General features: G+C 34.2%; 1 protein-coding gene across 5 annotated transcripts in view; it reads right to left on the bottom strand.

The window, feature by feature from the left end:
- The window catches only part of JAK2 (Janus kinase 2), a 114,310-nt gene that overhangs the window by 20,900 nt on the left and 68,631 nt on the right, over nucleotides 1-24,779 (bottom strand). For 4 of the 5 annotated variants that reach the window (XM_038527259.1, XM_038527261.1, XM_038527262.1 and 1 more), the window contains 7 exons: nucleotides 21,804-21,949; nucleotides 14,517-14,838; nucleotides 13,658-13,777; nucleotides 7,568-7,725; nucleotides 5,568-5,679; nucleotides 3,315-3,501; nucleotides 2,312-2,439 (listed from right to left, as the gene is read on the bottom strand). In XM_038527259.1, coding sequence (XP_038383187.1) covers nucleotides 2,312-2,439; nucleotides 3,315-3,501; nucleotides 5,568-5,679; nucleotides 7,568-7,725; nucleotides 13,658-13,777; nucleotides 14,517-14,838; nucleotides 21,804-21,949 — 1,173 coding nt within the window. Of the gene's footprint in view, nucleotides 1-2,311; nucleotides 2,440-3,314; nucleotides 3,502-5,567; nucleotides 5,680-7,567; nucleotides 7,726-13,657; nucleotides 13,778-14,516; nucleotides 14,839-21,803; nucleotides 21,950-24,779 lie in introns of those variants that run through there. The other variant, XM_038527263.1, reaches the window with a different exon arrangement.

Genomic DNA, 24,779 nt, shown 5'->3' with positions numbered 1-24,779 from the left:
AGGACAGAATATAAGGATTAATAAATAAGTACATTTTGGATCCACCACGGTCTTGAGTCCCCTGAATTAGCTGTAATTATCACTTTTTCATAGTGTCAGTGTTTACCTACACTTTTTTACATGTGAATGTTTTTCTTTGTTTGCCTTTCATATAGTGAAAAGCAGTCCGGTGTAGTCTGTGGAGGCAGAATGTGGAACTGTTCCGAATCACCACCTTCTAGTTGTGGGACCTCAGGCTATTTCATCTCTCTGTACTGTAGGCTGTCCTGGTCTCTTCATCTGAACAAAGGGGATAATCATTTTCCCATATTATTGTTATGAACAATAAATGAGTGACTAGACGAAAGCACTGAGAACAGTCTACAACACATAGTAAATGCTCAGTAAGTGCTGGTCATTACTACTATTATTAATATTTCTTGCAAAATAATTGACAACAGCCTGCGCTCTGAGGTAGAGCTGCCTGTGTTCAAACTGCAGCTCTACTGTTACTAGTTTTGTGACTTTAGGTCATGTAGCAACTCTGCTGTTACTCACATGAGGATTCATGTCTTTATAATTCTGTGTAATTCTATCCACTCTTTCCTTTTGGAACTCACACATCAGCTGGTCTTTCTCATTCCACTCTCCATGTCCCTTAAACTCTTTTTCATAATTTCCATTTCTTCCTATTTGCTGCATCTGAATAATTTTCAGATCTATTTTGCCATTCAATAATTCTCCCACCGATCATGAGTAATCTGCTCTCTAACCTCTCTATGTTCTAATGCCAATGAGCATATTTTTCATTCCTGTACTTTTCTTCCTCCAAATCATTCTGGTCTTTCTAAAAATGTCTTGATTTTTCCAATGTTTTCACAACTCCATTTTTAACTTTAAACACATACATGTATTTTATCATCTCAATCTGAGAAGTCTATTACATGAAGTTCTTGGAGGTCTAATTTTGATGTTTGTCGGTCTGCTCTCACTTAATCCTGAATTATTTCCCTGTATATTATAAAAATTTTTATTAAAAGCTCATGTTTAAAGCAGTTTATTTGAGGGGATCTTGGATGGCCCAGGTCAAGCGTAAGTTCTTCCAAAAAGATTTTGTATTTGTTTCTTCCAAGCATCACAGGACACTACTAGGAGAATACCACATTTTATTTTAATTTGTCAGTTTAGGGTTTCTCAGACCATGCAGATGGTATAAAGAAATCTAAACTGAGGGGATCCCTGGGTAGCTCAGAGGTTGAGCACCTGCCTACGGCCCCGGGCGTGATCCTGGAGACCGGGGATCGAGTCCCACGTCGGGCTCCCTGCACGGAGCCTGCTTCTCCCTCTCCCTGTGTCTCTGCCTCTCTCTCTCTGTGTCTCTCATGAATAAATAAATAAAATCTTTAAAAAAAAAAAAAAAAGAAATCTAAACTGAAAAGCTTATGGTTACAAATTCTCAGAAGAGACTTTTTTCCCAAGAGCCCAACTAAAACAGACAACACTCTTTTTCTTTTTTTTTTCTAGTGGGCGAATTTTTCAACAATCCATGTTGTTCCACTGAGGATGTATTTACTTGAGGGTCCTGGCTCATTCAGAAATAGTCTCACTTTTAACTCCTGGTCTTGTGGAGTCCTTAAGGCATGGCCCTTCTTTGTGTTGCTTTTAGATCTTAATTCCCTGGATTAGTAAAACTAATCCTGATCCCTCAACATCATCCTGCAGCCCAAACATCAGCTCTTATGTACACTTTGTTTTCAGTTCCTCTTTTATTTTTAACTCCTTGCATTTCCCTTACTTTCCAGTGAACTTGAGAATTAAGACAGACAGGTCTTCTGCAGACAAAGATTTTTAATTTTTAAATTAAGATTCGTAAAGGAATATTTTTAAATTCCTAAAAAGACAATAAAATTCCATTCTTAATCAGTTTTGCTAATTTCTAACTCAAGTTTGGTATCACATCTGCACAAGAAATAAAAATATTTAAACTGAAATAAATTTTTGAGTTTATAGATTATAATAGAATTAATCCCAAATGTCACAAGAATGTAATGTGAAATGGGAAATTAAGATAACAGTTGTTGGGATCCCTGGGTGGCGCAGCGGTTTAGCGCCTGCCTTTGGCCCAGGGCGTGATCCTGGAGACCCGGGATCGAATCCCACATCAGGCTCTGGGTGCATGGAGCCTGCTTCTCCCTCTGCCTATGTCTCTGCCTCTCTCTCTCTCTCTCTGTGACTATCATAAAAAAAAATAAAAAATAAATAAATAAAAAATTTAAGATAACAGTTGTTTTAAAAGGACAAAAAAGATGATAATTAGCATTTAATGACTTACAAACATCAAATCTTCATTTCTGATTTTGTGGAACACCATTTGGTTCACATTATTATGCCTCTGTAATGTTGGTGATGTTGGTACATCAGAAACGCCATTGGTTCTGAAGACTAGAAGGTTTGACTTATCTGATAAAAAAAAAAAAAAGAAAAAGAAAAAAAATGAAATAAATCTACATAACCAAAGCACATCAAGGATATAAATCACTCCAGAGGAATAAAATGTGTTCTATATATAACAAACACTTAACAACTCATTGTTCATTTTTTTAATAAATAGAAACTTATTTCAGGAACTTATTCACTGAACTTTGATGCATTTTAACCAGTTATTTCAAACATTCAAAATTGTAATGTTAAAAAAAAAAAATTGTAATGTTTTCCTTAACTAATGTAAATTTTCATGAATTTCAATGATAATTTCTAATAAACCTATTATCTCATGGGATTTTCAATCCTCTACACTTAAAAAATAAAGACAGTAAATTAAAATTCTAAAAGAGTACCAAAGTTTTTACTTAGGGACACCTGCATGGCTCAGTGGTTGAGCACCTGCCTTCAGCCCAGGGCATGACCTGGGGTCCCAGGAGCAAGTCCCACATTGGGCTCCCTGCATGGAGTCTGCTTATCTCTCTGCCTAGGTCTCTGCTTCTCTCTGTCTCTCATGAATAAATTAATAAAATCTTTAAAAAAAAAAAAAAGTTTTTACTTAGAACAACATATGGGAATTTGGTAGTGGAGTTTTTCAGTTCAATAAGTAACTGATGCCTTTTATAACAAGCAATTATCATTTCTTAAATGCAATTTCAGAATTATGGGACTTCAGGTCATATCTAGACAACCTAACTGAACAACCCTATGTAAGGATGCTTATGTAAGAGAAAGATGTTTTGCCTCCAGAGATGCTTCTTTCATATTTCCTTTACAAGCAATAATGAAGTTGCCTTCTACCACAGACACAACCCATGAGCAGTATTTTAAAACTAGCTAGAAAATTATTTTACCTTTCAATTTTGGGGGACAGCATTTGGTAAACTGGAAAATTATGCTGTCTGAGCGAACAGTCTCCATGTGGTAGCAGTTCAAAAGATCTTTAAGATTACGGAAGCTCTTCTTGGTCCCACTGAGGTTGTATTCTCCATTTTCATTTTTTGTAATCAAACAGTGCTTATATTCGATGACATTTTCTCGCTATGTAAGTTTAATTATAAAGAGACAGAGGGAAAAAACCAAAGTGGTCAAAACTGTAATTCTTGCGACAAAATGTTATCACACAACCAAACAACAGAACATTTAGACTGAACTGTGAATCCTAGCCTAGTACTGCTACAGGGTGATAGGAATGCCTGGTTCTACAAAAAGGTATCTGATTATAATTCCACATCCTACCTAAATGGCTTAACAGCTGATTTCCCTAAAAAGCAAGTAAAAAAGCAATGATAATGAACAATAATAATAACATTCTTAACAGTTTTCCATCATTTGTAAGATAAAATCTAAAACTATTTTATAACATATAATACCTTCCATGAGCTGGCTTCCTTCTCCAACTTCACTGCTACCAGAGCCAACATACAACCTATGTTCTAGGTATACTAAGTAACTTTAAAATTTTTAAGCAAATGTCATGTTGTTTTACACTTTGATATACATCTATGCTGGCTCTCTACCTATAAATATACATCCTCTCCTTCTGAGCAATGGACTTTTAGGTATTTCTTAACACTCAATTCAAGTATCATCCATTCCATGAGGCCCTCTCTAACAGCCCTGACCCCAGTCTCACAAGCCAAGGTGATTACTCATTCACTGTGCCACTATTGTATCTGCACGGTTACCTCCCTATGGTGATTTTAATATTTTTCAGCTTTCAATGTTTATGTGCTATACTAAGAACTTCTTAATTTATGTAGTTTTTAAACTTATTATTTAACCTCCTTGAGACCATTTAAAAAATAAAACTGACAAAATACCTTAAGTTCTTCCTACTGTAAAAGCACTTTCTGGGGCACCGGGGTGGCTCAGTCAGTTAAACATCTCTGCCTTCAGCTCAGGTCAGGACCCCAGGGTCCTGGGATTGAATGCCGCATCAGGCTCCCAGCTCAGTGGGGAGTCTGCATCTCCCTCTCCCTGTGCCCCTCACCTCTCTATCTCAAACAAATAAAATTTAAAAAAAAAAAAAAAGCATTTTCTTAATTGCAACCCTTTCTGTTACTGTCTACATCTGTCTATTCTAATAACAATGATCAATTTAATACTTTTTTGGTGTATCTTCCTACTTTTTCCTTTCCCAAGATACAATTCTTAAAGCAGAGTTATATCATACACTAATATACAGCCTTCATATTAGGCTGAGCAAATACAGTAAACATTAAAAAAACATTTTGAATTGATAATATAATGGATTGTTATATATATAATAAAAAGATAAATGAAATTAAGATAGTATCATATAACGCTAAACTCATTTAGTGAATAACCTGTCTTATGTATTTATGGATAATTAATCTATTCTATATGCTAAATATGAGTGTATTTTCTAAAAATCAAAATAACTGAATAACCAAATCCTTACTTTCTTTACTTTTGAAAAGTAAGACAAATTTTGGAAGTTACTATAAAATTTCTCAAGATTTACACCATGAAACTACCTTGTAAGTGATGGTATCTTTTTAAGTATTTTAGACAGGAAACAATCTTTGATGAGATCCAAAAGTATCTGTATTAACAGTGCAGTTTCATTTTTATTTTATCTTTAAAACATGCATATTATAGAACATTATTCTTAATACTGGAAAACTGCTAGTTAACAGTGTTGTTTGTTATCAACCTATTTCACTCTAAACCTGTAACCATTACCAATAAAAGCAAAATTTACTGATTCATTTAGTTCTATATGTTTTGATAACAATCTCCATTTTTATGAAAAGAGACTTGAAAAAATGACACACTAGTAATAACCAGACATCAAAAATAGAATTCTAAATACATTATAAATAATTTTATATTTTTATACAAATCCTAGGAATTATATCCTGTTTACTAATATAGAATCCCTGAGATAAACTAAGCATTACTATGCTAGTTATCACATCCAGAGCTGTAATTCTGAGTATTAGAAAAAGAAACAATGATAAATCAACATGAAGGGGAAATCATACAGACTAAATAAAGATGTTACCTTTGCCAGAGGAGGGGTGTGGGATGGGAAATAAGATTTAAAAAACAAAACGTTACCATTAATGTGAAATACTAACCTCAATGGCAAAAGTCAGGAAATATTTATTAAAGTCCTTAGGGCTGCATCGAAGTACATAGAGTCCAGTCTGATTACCTGCTTTCTTCAGTTTACTGATAGCAAAATCCATTCTAAAGGTAAAGAAGTAATTTGAATAACATAGCAAGTGCCATGACATCAAGACCAAAATGTCATCTAAGAGATCAAAAGTCAAATCTCAAATTCTCAGAATTTTTGTTTCCTCTAATTTATATGTTTATCAGTTTTAAGGAAAAATATTACAGCACCAAGCTATTTGGCAATAAGTTCAAACTAATTTAATGGATTTTAAAAACAAATAAAAGGTATTATAAAACATACAAAATCACTCAGAACATTTCATCCAGGTAAATTCTCTGCCTCCTAATTAAAAATTTAGTATTTTAAGGCTGCCTGGGTGGCGGCTGCTTAAGCATCCACCTTCAGCTCAGGTCATGATCTCAGGGTTTGAGCTTCAAGTGGGGCTCCTTGCTCAGCAGGGAGTTTGCTTCTCCCCCTCCCTTTGCTGTTCCCTGCTGCTCCTGCACATACTCACTCCCAAGAAACTTCATTTAACAATATATTGTAAAGCACTTATGTCTTTTCTACCATAGCAATTACTAATATAAAAATTTATATGCATTATTTTAATATTTAATATAACACCAAAGTATAACAGAAGACCTATGGCAAGTGACAAAGACTACTGATTTTCAAAATGTGTTATAGGTTTTATTGAAGCTGAACAATCTTGAAGGAAAAGTCAAAATGTCATCTATATGAAAGCAGGAAAAATCTGTTTCATTCATCGCTGTATTTCTTATATACAAACCAGTGGCACATATCAGGTTCTCAGTAAATGTTCTATAAATAAATGAAAGAATGCTTGAATGGATGGATGAATAAAGAATGGATGAATGGTAGGAGTTTTTTTAAATACCTAAGTTATAGAAGGTTCAAGTAGTACAACTTTTTAATAACAATACTTATTATTAAACAGGTAAGAGGTATAGACAGAATCAAGTCTTAAACGTTAGTCAGGATATGTTTTCTCAAATATTTAATTAAGGGTAGGTTAAGGTCAAGACACACATGCTCACAAACCCAGACTATTTTCTCTGCTCAAGTCTTTCACACATGGTGCCAACTGCTACAGTACACACTGGCTGAGAGATAACTAGGACTTGGGTTAAGCAGATGTTTATGCATGATAGCTGGCTTTATCCAGTATTCAGGTAAAGGTTTATAATGGGGTAGATCCATATGGTAGCTAGTAGCCACAGGTTCCTACTTAAATATAAAGTTATTAAAATTAAATTTAAAAATGCAGTTCTTCAGGGAGCCTGGATGGCTCAGTTAAGAGTCCAACTCTTGATCTCAGCTCAGGTCTTGATCTCAGGGTCATGAGTTCAAGCCCCACCCAGTATGAAGCCTACCTAAAAAATTTAATAAATGAATTAAAATTCAGTTCCTCAACTGCACTAGTGACTACTGTATTACACAGCACAGAAATAGAACATCTTCATTTTCATCATTAAAGAAAGTACTACACAGCATCAGTTTTAGAAATTGGGACATCATATACATCTTGTGTTCAAAGCTTTCAGTAGGAGTTGGATTATCCAAAAATAATAATGATCATCAAATTTTGCATTGTGGTTCCTCCACAGTATTTTAAAATTAATGAAATAGAAGTTGGAAAATCTCTTAATACCCAAGAATGAATTAAGTGCACTGCGGTAACTAAATGCCAAACTGTACAATTTAGAAGTATTATTGATTGGGATACAAGTAGCAAATTATACCTTACATAATTCTAATTCTTATGTAATCTGATTGCGAATAGACTTTTGTTTTTTAAAAAAAGAGAAACTTTAGTCACATTAAGGTAGTATTTTGTTCCTAAACTCCTACACCTATGTATCACTTCATTATGTAAAATTCTTGTTAACATCTCATTGACTTTTTAAAAAATTTACTTTTAAGGTGGGTATTACTCACAAAATTGGGCCATGACAGTTGCTTTGTATATTTTCAAGGACCATTGGAGGTGCTACTTCTTTACAGAGGTAATGATGTGCATCTGCAGTTAATCTATAATAGCCATCAATTAATGACACAAAGGACAAAGCTTCTCTTAATGAGCTAAGTTCAATTTCCTAAGCAGAAAAAAGAAAATAATAAGTATCATTTAAAAAGTCAGCTGCATGTTACATACTGAAAATTCTCTTCACTGTTATTATATTAATTCTCCTAAATTAATTTTCTTCTAAATTGTTCAAATCTTTTATAGCTCTCAATTACCCAATCTGAATTATAAATTCTTAATGTATGATATTTAAAGACCCTCTCAAATATGGGCTTGTCATATCTTTATAGTTCACTTTTCATCCATAATTTTACTATATTTCCCAAAACCCCATTAGACAGATATGCCAGTCATCTCAATTAGAAATCTATCTAATCTGATATAAAAGTCTGTACTACTTAGAAATTATGAGCATTTATTTTTATATACCAAGTATATACTGCTAGGTTAAAACATTCATACTGTAAGCTGAAATGTATGTAATATAATCAAAAATCACATAAAGGTATGCTATCATTATATCATACATACATAAGTGAGCATATAATCAGCCTAAAATACAACATCTTATTTAATGGAAAAACCCCTTATTTAATGGAAGCAACATCTTCTAAAATCAGGAATAAGATAGAAAGCCCAATACTTAATGTGTTGTATTATATTTAATCAACATAATTAGACCACGGGAAAAAAATATAGAAGAATAGAAATTAGAAACAAGCAGGTAAAACTATTTAATTTGGAGATTATATGATTGTATACTTGGGGAACCCTAAAGAAGACAGCTATAAAACTACTACAACACAAAGATAATTCATTAAGATAGTACTATAAAAAAATCAATAGCTTTTATATACATTAAAAATAGTCAATTAGATTATATAATGAAAAAAATAGCCTCATTTATATCAGTACACACACAAAAACAGTACCTAGGATTAAACTTCACCAAAAAATGTGCAAAATAATTTTTAGAAAAACTTCAAAATGCTATTGTTAAAATGCAACTTTTTATTTGAATATAGAGTGGATTTACCATGTTCTTGGAGAGGAAAATTCAACATCATAAAGTTGTAAAAATCCTCCCTAAATTAACTTTCTAATTTGTCACAATCCCAACAAAAGTACCAACAGGTACTGGCAGAAAAGGCAAATACGAGATTCAGAAAACCAGGGATCTGAAAGCAGATTATTTTCTTTCAGAAAATCTTTCCCAGGATGATAAGAGAAGGATGCTCAAGGATTACAGCCGTGCATGGCCTAAAGAGCTTCCAGCCCAGATGAGATAGCAAAACCAGTGTTCAAGGAGGGACTTTTCCAGGAAATAAACAGAAGTGATATAACATTTGACTATGTGAAATGTGTTGAGCAGTGAGCTACTTACAGAATTCTCATAGGGAGTAGAGAGAGATACAGAAAAAAGGATATATACAAAGGAAAAAAGTTAAAGTGATTAACCCCTAGAAAAACAAAAATTTGCACAAGAATGGAAATGTGATTACAGAACACTGCTTGCCTCAGTAATGAACGATATTTAGTTATAATGAGAACACAGAATACAGATTTATACCAAAAAGTATAATGAGAGACATATGTGATGTATCAGAACTATAACAGGTATTTACCTACACAATTAGACCAAAAAATAGATACTACGGATGCCTGGGTAGCTCAGTCAGTTAAATGTCCAACTCTTGATTTTGGCTCAGGTTCTGATCTCAGGGTCATGAAATCAATCCCCATGTCCAGTTCCATGCTGGGCGTGGGGCCTGCTTAAGATTCTCTCTCCCTCTGCCCCTCCTCACCCTGCTCAAGCTATCTCTAAAAAATTTTTAAATTTTAAGAATAGGTACTAAAAACCCAGAAACAAGTTAAAATACTGAAGAACTGCAAATCTGTACCCCAAAGGATTAATACTCAATATATATTGAGAAAAAATGCTATAAATCAATTAAAAAACAGAAAATTAGTCAAAGGATATAAAAAGACAATCCACAGAAGAAGAGATACAAACAGCTGGCTTGTAAACACATGAGAAATTTCTCCATCTCAGGTTCTAACTAAGAAATGAAATGTAACACAGGAGAGCAATATTTCTCCCATCATTTTTGCAAAATATTTAAAAATTGGTAACACCCAAGGATGCTTCAATGAACACGGGGTACAATAACTCTAAGGTAGTGACTGTTTCCTTTGGATGTATACCCAGAAGTAAAATTGCTAAATCAAGATGTTAAGTTTTATGTGAAGTGTATTTTACCATATATTTAAGATAAAAAGAAAGACAAGGAAAAAACACCAGAATAAAGAGTAAAAGGATGGTTTTAAAAAGTGTAATATATAACAGACTGGAAAAAAGGAAATAATAAGCAAAAATTTCTCATACATAGCAATAGTTTGTTAGAAAAAATATATTGAGAAAAGGTTCTTAATCCTATTAAGTAGCAGAAAAAGCATAATATATCATGAATAGAATTCAGCAAGAAACATGATATATCAGTATTAATAACCATCATTACTGAAAAACATAAAACAATTATTGGCTACAAGGAAGAAATACAGTGTATCCCTTACATAGAAAATGTACTATGGTAAAGAAATGTCCATTCTTCCCAATTTAATCTTTAGAGCCATTCTAACAAAATGTAAATGCAGTACTTGGAGGAGCTTTAGGACTACTCAACAAGCAAGGTAGTGTCCCAGTGAAGGGCTTAAGTTGTCAAGTCATGTATTTGCATTTACATAGGCCCTATCACTTAACCAACACCATGATCTTGGAAAGTTACTTTACTTCTTTATGTTGCAGACTTCAAAATAAAGCCAACGGGTCCAAATACCATCCCATAAATTAGTTCTTTACATTACTACAGGATGTTCACATTAGCATGAATAAACTCTTCTAGAAATACTTTTTTATAAATATCACATTTACAGAATAAAGGTATACCCTGTTTCAGTGCACTTCACTTTATTGCATTTCTCAGATATTGCCTTTTTTTTTTAAAAAACAGAGTGAAGGTTTGTGACAACCCTGCAACAAAATTAAGTCTTTTGGCACCATCATTCCAATGGCAGTTGCTCACTACTTGTCTAGGAGAGGGGCAATGAGATTAATGTTTTCATGCCTACTAACACATCATCCGTTCAATAGCCTGTGGATCAAGGAGTCATTTCAATATTCAAGTCTTATTATCTAAGAAATATACTTCTTAAGGCTATAGCTGCCATAGATAGTGATTTCTCTGCCAGGATTGAGCCATCAATTGAAAATCTTCTGGAAAGGAGTCACCCACCATTCCAGATGCCAATTAGAACATTTGTGATTCGTGGGAAGAGGTCAAAATATCAACATAAAGAGGAAGTTGGAAGAAGGTGATTCCACCCTCACAGATAAGTTTGAGGTGTTCAAGACTGCAGCGGAGGAAGTAACTGCAACAGTGGTGGAAACAGCAAGAGAATGAGAAGTAGAAAAAAAAAAAAAAAAGAATGAGAAGTAGAGCCTGAATGTGGGGTGCCTGGTGGCTCAATCAGTTGAGTATCCGACTCACGTGATTTAGTTCAGGTAATGATCTCATGGGTTGTGGAAGAGACCCCGTGTCAGGCTCTGTGCTCAGTCAGAATCTGCTTGGGATTCTGTGCCTCTCCCCCACACCCCGATTGCACACATGTGCTCTAGCTCTCTTTCTCTCTCTCTAATACATAAAATCTTTTTAAAAAATTTTAAAGTTTGTTTTTTTTTAATGTGACTACAATCTCCTGTATAACTTGAATGGATAAGTTGATTCTTACAGATGAGCAAAGAAAATGGTTTGCTTTTCAGTTCGGGTTTGTTGTTGTTGTTGTTGTTGTTTTTTTTTTTTTTTTTTTTTTATGATAGTCACAGAGAGAGAGAGAGGCACAGAGACATAGGCAGGGGGAGAAGCAGGCTCCATGCACCGGGAGCCCGATGTGGGATTCGATCCCGGGTCTCCAGGATCGCGCCCTGGGCCAAAGGCAGGCGCCAAACCGCTGCGCCACCCAGGGATCCCCTGTTTTTTGTTTTTTCTTAAGATTTTATTTATTTATTTGACAGAGAAAGAGGGAGAGACACACAGCACAAGCAGGGGGAGCAGGAAAGGGAAAAGCAGGTTCACAGGACCCCGGGATCATGATCCGAGCCTCAGAAAGTGATTTTTTTGTACCCGTGGTAAAAATGCTGTGAAGATTGTTGAAATAACAACAAAAGATTTAGAATATTACATCAACTTAGTTGATAGAGCAGTGACTTGGTTTGAGAGGATTAACCCTAATTTTGCAAGAAATTCTGTGGGTAAAATGCTATCGAGCAGCACACATGCTAAAGAGAAATCACTCATCAATTGGCAAACTTCACTGTTGCCCTATTTTAAGAAATTTTGCCATAGCCAACCCCAACCTTCAGCACACAACACCCTGATCAGTCAGCAGTCATTAACGCTGATACAACCTGCTCCACCAGCAAAAAGATTATATAACTCACTGAAAGCTCAGATGATGGTCAGCATTTCTTAGCAATAAAATATTTTTTAATTAAGGTATGTACATTTTTTAGACATAATGCTATTGCATACTTAATAGATTACAGTGCAGTGTAAACATAACTTTTATATGCACTGGGAAACAAAAAAAATTCATTTGACTTGCTCTATTGTGGTATTTACTTTATTATGGTGGTTCAGAATTGAATCCACGCTATCTCCAAGGTATACCTATAAATATTTAGATATATTTATACAATACACATGTATATTTTTGATATTTATAGGATAAATATTTCTTCTATTAATTCCACACTGCGGTTGGAAATTATTAATCATCCTTTCACTGATCCATGAAATACTTATCAAGCTCTGTCTAAAGTAGGTCCTGGAGGACTATGCAAGGTGGAGAGAGTAAAAACACATACCCCAAAATGATCCTTACATTCAAGAAGCTCATAGTCTAGTAGTAGTTAGTAGCTGCACACTATTTACATATTTTTACCCAAGAATAGTAAAGTACGCGGACTAAAATGAATTATAAGTTAGTTACAATTTTAGTAAATATAACCCGAAAATAAAGAAGCAGGTAATATAGATACTGAAGCTAAATGAACACATAACATTATTGTGATGTCTTAAGTCCAGAGGTCAAAAAATACATGAGTTAAAAAGAGAACAGAGCCAGACAAGTAGTCAATTTAAGAGAAGAGTATAAAGGAATTTACTTTTTCCCTTTCAATTAAAACAAGTGGAATTTCTAACTATACTTATCACGGTGAACACTGTGTAAGCATAGAATTATCAAATCATGATGAAATGAAATGTTTATCTGAAACTCATATACAACATTGCACGTCAACTATACTTTCATAAAAAAAAATTTAAAAATAAAAAATAAGTTTTCTGAAGCTGATAATCAAAGAAAGAGAAATAATTAATCTTTTAGAACCAATCATGTGTTTCAGCTCGGGTAGGGCTAACCTGGGATTGGCCTAGACTATTATATGAATCCCAGAAAGCATTTCACCATTCCTACTTTAATTACGCAGTATGATTGGATGATGCACATCCTTATTGGTTTAAAAAAATATATATATATATTCTTAAATTAATTTTTTCTTAATATTTAAAAAAAATATTTTCTTTTCTGGAAAAGAAAAAAGAACATAGTCTGGAATGAGCATTACAACAGGGAATTACCACAATACAGAGTGGGCGCAGAGGGAGCTGGGGAGAGTAACTGTTCCTTGCTAATCACAAAAATGAGTGAAAAACACATTAATGTTCAAGAAACTCTGGGAAGACAATGTTGGTAGCAATACAAAAAGCCAGATATAACCAAAACCTTACTAAACTGATATTTATATTTAAAACTATAATAAAAAAAATAAAAATAAAACTATAATCAGAACTCCTATGACCAAATAACTTTGGTATTAAGATTCTAAAATACTTATTTCTGACAACAAACAGAATCATTATTTGGTTATAAAGCAAACTTACCAGATTTTTACCATCTTGCTTATGGATAGTTACAATTCTACTTTCATTTGAGCCTTCTTGGCTTGCTTGCTTAATAGTAACATCAATAATATCAGGAAAGTCACAATATAACTGTAAATCCTATAATTAAGAGCACTTGAAATTAAAAACAGGTAGAACTAAGGGAATCATTTTAAAATAAGACTTATGAAGGGTAAAACATTCATTCCAAATTCTTTAAAATACTCATAGTAACTAAATGTGATTCTCTCCCTCAATAATCTAATCCTAAGACTTAACTGTATCTTGCTTTGACTTAAAAATGAGAGCACTAAAGGGTACTAGGAACCTAATTATGCTACAGTTCTCTTCAATCCAATCAACATCAATAGGAATCATTGTCAGAAAGCTGAAAGTTTAACCACCAAAGAATGAAGGTAAAAATAAATCTTTAATAATGACCTAAGAACAACAGATATGAACAAACTTAAAACTTACAGTGCAAAACTTAAAAAGACTAACTTACAAATAATCATAGAATCAATTACAATTAATCTTTTCCAATTACATTTTATCATTGTGCCTCTTATCAATAATGGCAAAATTTTAAAGAGGCAAAACTATCTTGAAAATCACTTTTAGAATTCAAGCCTTTTTGAAAACTATAAGAACACCGTTACTAATATTTGTCATAAAAAATTAAAAAACCATTTACAAACAATGAAAAAGGATTATAGATATGACCTTGACGGCTTCACACTGTTAAAAACTTCTAACAATGAGAGAATTGCAAGACCATGTTTAAATGAGTAAAATTACTCTGTCTCAATTGCCATTCAATTAAAGTAACAAAGAATGAGAACGTATCATTAAGGATTACCTGTTCTGTCAGTGTCTCACTTTCTTTACGTTTCCCTCTTGACCACTGAATTCCACCGTTTCCAGTTATTATAATGGTTGCAAAAATCTCCTCACCTGAAGGACCTCTTCCAGGTTCTTTTACTTCAAATTGCTCTGTGTAGAAGGCAGACTGAAGAGTTTCCAGATTTATAAGGTACTTAAGTTTCAAGTTTCTGGCAGTGGCTTTGCAATGGCTGAACTGCTCAATAAATCTGCGAAATCTGTACCTTATTCGTTTCCTTGTCAAAATATGATAGTCTTGAATCTTTGCTCGAACACATTTGGGTAAGAATGTCTTGTAGCTAGGGATAAAGAGCACACACAGAGAAACGAAACAAATGGAAGATGAACACTAAGATGAAATCGAAAGAAAAATTACCACTTTTCTCCACGATAAGTAAGTACTGCAGTACAGTGGTCAAGTGGAGAAAGGTGACACCTCTCTGCCACCATCTATCTGTACAATATAAAACCTTAAGGTTGGGGTTCCCGAGTGGCTCAGTGGTTTAGTGCCTGCCTTCAGCCCAGGGCCTGACCCCGGAGTCCCGGGATCGAGTCCCACATTGGGCTCCCTGCATGGAGCCTGCTTCTCTGCCTCTCTATCTGTGTCTCTCATGAATAAATAAATAAAATTAAAAAAAAAAAAAAAAACCTTAAGGTTTTGTCTGATGATGTGAACACATATAAAAGTTCCCAATTACCATAAATTTTTAGAAGAGGATAATTTTCTTCCCCTAATGAAATGAAGACTTAGTCTAGTAAAGGAATCTCTAAAAATTTCTCTGATTATCTTATACATCTTTTTTTAGCATTGTGTTGCAAAATGTTTCCTATGATGCTGTACACCAAAATTTATGTGTATTTTGGAAACTGTTACATTTTGTTGGATTCTATTGCTCATGATGCAAACATACTTCTTTTGTATACCTTACTTTCTATGCCATTTTCACTAATTCCTAGTAATTCCTTTGCAATCAAAACAATTCCACTTAGAAATATTCTCTTTTGGGGACTCCTGGATGGCTCAGCGGTTGAGCATCTGCCTTCGGCTCACTTCCTGATCCCAGGATCCGGGATCAAGTCCCACATCGGGCTCCTTGCAGGGAGCCTGTTTCTCCCTCTGCCTATGTTTCTGCCTCTGTGTGTGTGTGTGTGTGTGTGTGTGTCTCTCATGAATAAATAAAATCTCTAAAAGAAGAAATATTCTCTTTTGAACTTCTATCTCTATGTAAAATATCTTACAGAAGAAAGATAACTTCCCTTCTGTGCAAATATAGGACAAATGAAGAACATTGTATTTTTGAAGGTACAACTGCATTAAATTTGCATTCCTTCACATATGCTAATTCTTCTTCGTATCACCCATCTCTCCTTTCTGGTTGGCTCTTATTCCAAAAGTCTCAGCTCAAGCATCATCAAATCCAGGAAACTTTTCTCTATGACTATGTTAGATGATCCTCCCTTTGTCTGATAGTATTCTGTGCAGCACTCCATAATTTCACTTCTCACTCTATCCTGTATTTGAATATTTGTAGCTAGTGCTTGATCTGGCTCATGCTAAGAACTTATTATTACATTTTAAGACTACTTAGCTGATTGCTAAAGAGTTGTCATTAAAAATTAAGTTCTATAGTTATAAACAAATTAGAGTAAAAATATAGGTAATACTCAAAATATTATCACTTCCTAATTATTTTACATTTTATTTTTTTTATTTTACATTTTAAATTGCTAAATTTTATTGTTACTTATGCTTCTGAGGTTGTTTATATCTCTTATACATGAGCAATGAAAAAGATTTGCTATTGCTCGTCTCTTTCCAATTCTACATTCAGGCACATCAGGTTGATACTCTGAAATTGGTCATAGGGAGGATTTATATCATGGATATCAGCAAAGATGACAAATCAGATTTCTGGGGTTTTTTGAGAACTAGTTGTTAAGCATTTGCCAGCAATACCATTGCTTCTTCCCTTCCCTAGTCTGCCTGAACCCCACTGAAGAACACTCAGTTTTGTACTCAAGTGGCAGAGCTGCTGGAGAGTCATTTGACAAGGGAGACAGGGCAGTATAAATTCATAATCACCAATTTCAAACATGCTTTCAGCACTACCATCAATTTAACAACACCTCTCTGTCAACTAATTCTCCCAGGTTCCACTATGTCAAACCCTCTCCAAGTTTCTCAAACCGCCTATCTTTCTTCTGCCTCAAACCTCAGCTGCATTCCTTACATTCAGCATCTCTGTTTTAGGGGGAAGAAAAGCTTCTTTCTGTTAGCAAATCTACATACGTTTGTACTCATTCCCTCCTCCTTCCCACCTAATACAACAAATGAGGTATAAACAGCAAGGTAAAGCCACTTCCTAGACATGTATTTACCTACAGCCTCTTCCTCTGATATATATTCACCTTCCGGTGACTTTTAGTCTTGTTTCTCTTCAATCTACAAAAAATTAAGTTCGTCCTACCTTAATGTAAAATTTATTTGTCCCACATATCCCTTCAGCTACAGCCGATGTGGCCTGTTTGACAGAGTTTATATAGCCATTTCCATTTACTCTTCAGTTCACTCCAGTCTAGCTTCTGCTCCATCATTCCATAGAAAATGCTTTTGCTAAAATCAAGAAAAACTTTCATGTTGCTAAAACCAAATTCCCCTATTCATCTCCCTTGTCGTTTTTCAGAAGCATCCAACACTGCTGATCATTCTCTCCTTCAACTCTCTCCCTTTAGCTTTCCTGATTTTATTTCTGTCTCCTGGGATACTTCTCAACCTTCTTTTCTCAGGTTCATTCTTCTTTATTTACCAGGTGATTAAGTTCCTCAAGTCTTAAGGCTCTCTTCTCTTATTTGTACTCTTTCCCTCTAGATTCTCATATGCATATGACTGATAGCTGTCTCTAGCACTGACCTCTAGACTCTTCCGTAGGCAAGCCAATCTATACATTTAATTTAAATGTCTCACAATCTCCTTAAACATATGTGTCAAACCAAACTCACAAGTCTTGCTAATTTCCTCCCTTAAAAGATCCTCTTACAGCATTTCCTAAGTAAACAACACTGCAATTCACTGGAGACCCAGGAATCATCCTTGATGTCAGCTTCAACTTTCCATTCATCACCACGTTCCCGAGTTTACCTTCTAAATACTTCTCTTATTTACCAATTTTTCTCATTACTGGCCATATCTCCTGGAGGAAAATTCTGTAATGGTCTTGGTCTCTGGGCAGCCGGCATTTCAATGTACTCTTCTACTGTCTGATTTTGTTTTCTACAATGGACTCATGGAGATCTTTAAAAATCACAAATCTAATCATTTAGATTCTGTAGGTTCTGTCTAACCCCTGCTTTGCCTCCTACTAACTCTGGTCTCTAGCCATACTGACTCTCTTCACTTTTCCTATGCTCCCTTCTGCTACAAAGGCCTTTTCCTCTCCACACACTCTATCACTCCCCTCTCTCTGCCCATTAAATTCTCCACTTCTTTTCAGATCTCAAAAGTCACACTCTATTCATAACAATTATATATTTCTTTTTTTTTTAAAGATTTTATTTATTTATTCATGAGACACAGAGAGAGAGAGAGAGAGGCAGAGACACAGGCAGAGGGAGAAGCAGGTTCCATGCAGGGAGCTCGACGTGGGACTCAATCCCAGGTCTCCAGGATCAGGCCCTGGGCTGAAGGGGGTGCTAAACCGCTGAACCACCCGGGCTGCCCTATATTTCTAAATAAATATATAAAATGTTGTACCCAAGATTGCAAATCCGAGAAACCACCGAGGATCCAACACCGATATAATCACATGAGGGTTTATTAGCAAGCTTGAGCCTGGGTCCAAGTATACCCGTCACAGCGGAGCAGGGACTTGGACCCTGAGACCAAAAAAACATAGTAGTGTTATAGGGGTCCATGGCCAATGAGATTGTAACATACGTAGAAAGTTGCACAGTCATGTTGGTCCACACACAGGTGGCCAATTGAATTACGATTCACCCTATAGTGACCATTTGAACTGGCCTATTATTCTGGTTAGAATTGGTGCGCAGGTTTGGCGGGCAAAGGAGGGGTTTTCTCTCCTTGGCTGGTTAAAGGTCAGAGGTCCCGCATTCCTAGGTGTTTTGGTTTCTGATAAAGGTGTGCTTAATAGCTAAACTAGGGTGAGGGATTGCCTTAAACAATAGGCAGATCATGGGGGGGAGGTTACATGAGATGGCGAGTGAAGCACAAAATGGAGTTAGTCCTGCTCTGCTTGTCTAGGGGTAGGGGATTTTTGTTAGATTTCCTGGGTCCCACATAAAATTTAATAAAAGTCTAGATAGCATACAAGAAAACCGCAGGAAGTTTAGAATAAATAGTGAAAAGACTTAAAAATAGAATCAGAAATACAAATGATTCTTGCTTTATCTACTTCTGTCAAAAACACTGGTTACCAAGAGCCTTACTAAATCTGAATGCAATTTACATAGCATCTTACAAAAATGCAATACAGAGTCATCAATGGCTACTTAATAAGGCTTTTGAAAATGTATTTGGATATAAAAAAAGGAGTTTAAAATAAGAACAAAAAACATTTTCCACACTGATGCTTCCATGAAGGACCAGACATACTTCCTTTGAGAATACCACAGGAACCTGTGGGTCTTGAATATGGTGAATCCACTACAGCATCATACTATCAGAACCAGACTTGTTAGAAACACTAAAACTTTTTCAAGAGAAAAGTTAACTCTTGAAGCATAAAAAGTTTTTCCTCATGCTTTTCTTATATTGAGTTTTTAAAGAATGCTAAAATTGAGGCTCCAAAATGCTCTGAAATTGAGCCTTGCCTTAGAAACTACACTATTGTTTGAACTGTAAAATGATATCTGCATCTTATTATTATAACTGGGGTAGGCCATTGGAAGCTCTATTATTTACTTAGTTTTTCAGAAAGGGAATCCAGTGAGAAGTAGCTCAGTTGCTGTGTAAGTGGCCTTGGTCCTGACCTAATGTTTACAAATGCAGCAGCCTCCCTTAAACTCTGCGTTCTCCAGTTTCTCTTCTTCCCTCCCTTTAGCAAACGGGATTTTAAAGACCAAATGCAGAATGAAAACACAAAAATCTTATGCCTTTCCTTTACTTTCTGTACTCTAATACCTAAGCCATAATTCCAGTTAGGAGCTGGCATACAAAAAAGTATGTATTACACACACATGCACAAAGAGGTGCACACACACACATATGAGCATACACAGAGGCATGTGCTCACAGACCCAGATAATGCACAGACACACAAAGATGTACCTTACATGCATTTTTTTTAAGTCTGAAAAGAATATATATTTAATTATACTAATCAGAGATCCAAACCCTACTGGATATTTCTGGAAACAAAACATTTCATTCTGCCAACAACTAGTCATTTATTTATTCTCCCATCAATCTTAAATACTTTAACAATGAGTAGAGCTTCTTGATTAGTTCTCAGAAATAAGCACTAGGGGCTCAATGGTAAAGCATCTGCCTTTGGCTGGGTCATGATCCCGGGGGTCTTGGGATCAAGTCCAGCATCAGGCTTCCTGCATGGAGCCTTGCTTCTCCTTCTGCCTATGTCTCTGTCTCTCTCACTGTGTCTCTCATGAATAAATAAAATCTTAAAAAAAAAAAAGAAAAAGAAGCACTAGATGTGAATTCAGAAAACATCACTTGACTTGTATCCAGAATATATAAAGAACCCTCACAACTCAGTAATAAAAAAAAATCTTGAGTTGTACATTTTAAATGGGTGAACTTTATGGTTAAGGCTTAACAGACATCTGAAAACAAAACAAGAATACTTAAAACCAAACAAAGAAGAAACAGAAACGGATACCCTACAAACTGGGTATGTAACTGTTTTTAAGGCATTTAGTAAAGGAGTGACTAAAACCAGATAGATTTGAGAGAAGGATTTCAAGAAGTAAAGAAAGTTTAACCAAATTCATAACACCCTCAAACTTTTAATCCTGAATATACAATCTGTAAAATATGTATTTAGTCTTCAAACTTAAAAAAACCCTCAAAGAACTCTTTTAATCATAATATTATACAACTTTTTAAAATAAAAGTAAAAGTCTTACAGCCATTAAAGCTGGGCTGTAGCAGCAGTATTTAAAAAAAAAATCCTGTTAGGCATGATAAAATTCAACATTCAAAAGAGTAACCTGGAGAATGTGGAATGTGGATCACTTATAAGAGAATCTGCTGGATCAGTTATAACATGAATAAGGTCTAAGGATCTAATGTAAAATGGTAACTGGTAACACTGTAAGGTAGAAATGAAATTTGCTGAGAGTTTAAACATTCTTATCAAAAAATTAAAAAAGTAAATATAGATAAATATGTGAGGTGATTGGATGTGTTAATAAACTAGATGGAGGAGTTCTCTCACCATGTATACTTACATCAAGCCATCACGATGTACATTTTCAATCATCTTACAATTTTATATCAATGACTTCAATAAAGCTGAAATTTTTAAGAAAATTCTCTGGAGAACTTGTGAAGATTTGTATTTGTGGGCTTCACGTCAGATTTACCGAATCCAAATTCTTTGGTAGTGCTCAAAAATCTTCAATTTTAACAAGCACTTTAGGTGATACTAATTCAAGTAAAAGATGGGCCAATATTTGAAAAATGCTGCTTCAAAATTACTGATACAGACAACTTGAAAATCTGCTATCAGAAATTATGCCTCCAAGTGTTTATCACCCTAACTTTATCTACTCTTTTTAGAATAAATGAATCAAATTAATAAGTACTGAACATCTATATTTTCTGTAGTACTCCAATACTTTTTTTAAATTCTAAAATAAATCAGTACTCAAGATATAATGTACAATATGATCACTATAGGTAATACTGCTGTATGGTATACAGTGAAGTTTTTAACAGAATAGATCCAAAGAGTTCTCATTGTAAGGACAATTTATTTTTCTCTTTTTTTATATCTATATGAGACGGATTAATTTATTTTGGTAATTATTTCACAAATATGTAAGTCAGATCATGATGCTGTACATCTTAAACTTATACAGTGCTATATGACAATTGTATCTCAATAAAACTGGAATAAAAAATGAAAAAAATAATTTATCTCACAAAGTATGTGTTGTACACAAGGAAGAAAAATGCCTATATAACTTTATTATAAAACCAAAAACATTTGACACAGAAAATACAATTAATTATAGAAAAACTCCAACTGTTTACAGTTATGTATATGGATTTGCATAAAGAAACTACCTGATAGAGCTATAGATATCCAGTGGGGTTTGATCCTTTTCTTTGGCTAGTCTCATCATATCTAGCACAGCCATTCCAAGACATTCTTCCTGTGTTTCATGAGTCACGGGTATTTTTATCCATCCATGTAAAAAATCATGCCGCCACTACAGGAAAAAAATTTAGAAGGAAATATCTCTTAAATATCACTATCACATTTTAATCTATCGTGTTTTAACCTACAATTTCTAGAACATATGCATTTAAAAGAACGTCAGCTCCTTCCTTGATTTTCAATTATTTTGCCATAAGATTTTAGCAAAAGTTTTTTTTGTCAACGGAAACTGATTTAAAATGAGTTCCCCATTATACAGTGCATATCATGTCAATCTATTTCACTGCTTGAATCTTCAAACTATATCTTCCACATAAGAATTACCTAAAATAAAACAGATATTAACTAATTAAATATGTAACTAGTTCGAAATATGTTCAAAGCATTATACTAGGTAGGACTGTGTGAGATACAAAAAAATATAAGATGGACTTCAATCCTCAAGGAGACTAAAATCTAGCAAGAAAGCTAAAAATGTAAACAAAATATTATAATGCCAGATACACTATGCTAAATGCCACACAACAGATGCTTCAGGAATTTAAAAGAAGTTGAAACTATATCTAGTTGAGATAATTAGGGAAGGTTTCATGGAAAATTCAAAACTTCACGTAGTCTTAAGAGATGAAGAGATTTTTGGACACAAAAAAGGGTGATAAAATAGGGAGGAATGATACCAAAACAAAGCATAGTCCATATGCTTTGATACCAAAACAAAGCATATGTCCATAGTTTGGTAGGGCATACAGTTTATGTAAGGAAACAATGTGGATTAAAACTTGGAAAAGTAAGTTGGGGTCAAAATGTAGATACCCTTGAATGACTTGATCCTAAAAAGCAATAGACATTTTCTCACAGCACCTTTTCTTAAAGCATCATGCTTCTTCCACTCCACTGGTCAGAAGTAGTAATGATAAAAGTGCTTTAAGAAAATAAAGTGTATTTAGTGAGACTCATTAGGAGGCTGCTGTAATGGTTCAGATAGGAGATAATAAGGATCAGTTGTAGGGAATAGAAGACACTAAAAGGGTCTGAAAAAAAAAAAAAACTTGTAACTTTATCACTATATAGAAAAATGAAAAAGAAAAAACAGAAATTCTAAGATTTTAGTCTAGATGATTTAGGAATATGGAAATGAGAATGAACATGTAATGGGAGAAAGGAAAGGCAAAACATGATTTTCTTGGTAAGAAAGGAAAGAACTAGGGCAGCCCCAGTGGCTTAGTGGTTTAGCGCCACCTTCAGCCCAGGGCATGATCCTGGAGACCCGGGATCGAGTCCTATGTCGGGCTCCCTGCATGGAGCCTGCTTCTCCCTCTGCCTCTCTCTCTCTCTCTCTCTCTGTCTCTTAATAAATAAATTAAAAATATTTTTTTTTAAAAAAGGTAACTAAAATATTAGCTGAAGTACCAGTATTTAACTAAGGTTTTAAACTGGATAAGAGAAATATAGGGCCATTCTTTTTATTTCATATATGTATCTCCTTTCTTTTAATGTGATAACTTATCTCATAAAATTAAAGTTTTACACAAATTCTTTAAAAATAATTTTATTAAAAAACTAGGGGTCCCTGGGTGGCTCAGCCTGTTAAGCCTATGCCTTCAGCTGAGGTCATGATCTCAGAATCTGGGATCCTTCTAGATCCAAGCCCCATCCATGTCTGCTCAGAAGGGAGTCTGCTTCTCCCTCTCCCTCTGCCCCTCTAACCTCGCTTGTGCTCTCTCTCTCTCTCTCAAAACAATAAAGTTTTAGAAACTAAAAAGACTCTCTCAAATCAATGAAATTTAATTTTAAAAATTAAAAAATTTCAAAAAAATTTATTAAAAGAAATACCCATTTAAAAGTATATTTATTAATTTCCTATTAATAAATTAGAAAACATTTTAGTGCAAAAAAATCCTATATTGTTTCAAAGGCACAAACCATGAAATAACCAGTATTAACCAAAACAAAAGCCTAACGTTGGTAATACAAACTTTATTTAGGGAAGGAGTTAGATTTCATTTTGCTAAAACTTCTCTCACCACACTTTTAGAAATCGGGCAAGTAAATTATTCTGATTAAGATAACTGATGGTTAGGTAATTCTTTTTAATACCTTACTTTTGTTCCATATACTGTATAGGACCATAGTATAATAAATTATGTTCATGAAGATATTCTGTGGAACTTATACCCAAAAGACAATAAAGATAGGAAAACCATTAAAAGCAACACTAAGAGCATAATCAACAAATGCCCCTTAGAGAAAAATTACAAAAGAAATAGTCCCAATGCCAAAGCATACTATATTTTAAACTATCCTTCCTTTATAAATGCAACGTATACCAATAAAAATTTCCCTTAATTGTAACTGTAAGAAAGTACTTTTTCATTTGGGTAGCTGACAGCATTTGAATCAAAAAATTTCACCTACATCCAACCAAAAAAATAAAAAACAGAGTTGCAAAATCAGAAATGAACCAAAGAAACAACAGGAGCAAATGTACTTTTTTTCTTGCTGAATATATATGAATTCATTAAAGATGGTTCACATAGCAGCAAATTATTTGCTGAGTCACCATATTTGATGGTATCAAGGCAATCCTGAGAAGAAAATGAATTTACAAAGGACATCTAACCTTTGGCTTTTATTAGCTTACCTTTTCCAAACTTATCTTTCTATAGTAGTGTCTTACATACTTCATAGTTTAGTGGCTGAACTATTTTTTAGTTATTTAAAAATACTTATGCTCTAATGTCATTAGTCAAATATGTTTTATTTATTCTATAAAATGCATATAATAATCTGATATCAATATAATCTGGCTAAGGAAATTACTTCCTTATGTATTTTCTGGGCACAGGATTAGAGAAATAGAAACATTAAGAAATAGAAAATTA

The sequence above is a fragment of the Canis lupus genome, chromosome 1 (assembly GCF_011100685.1).
Source record: "Canis lupus familiaris isolate Mischka breed German Shepherd chromosome 1, alternate assembly UU_Cfam_GSD_1.0, whole genome shotgun sequence".
In the NCBI taxonomy this organism is placed as follows: Eukaryota; Metazoa; Chordata; class Mammalia; order Carnivora; family Canidae; genus Canis; species Canis lupus.
This window is presented reverse-complemented; position numbering and strand designations above follow the sequence as displayed.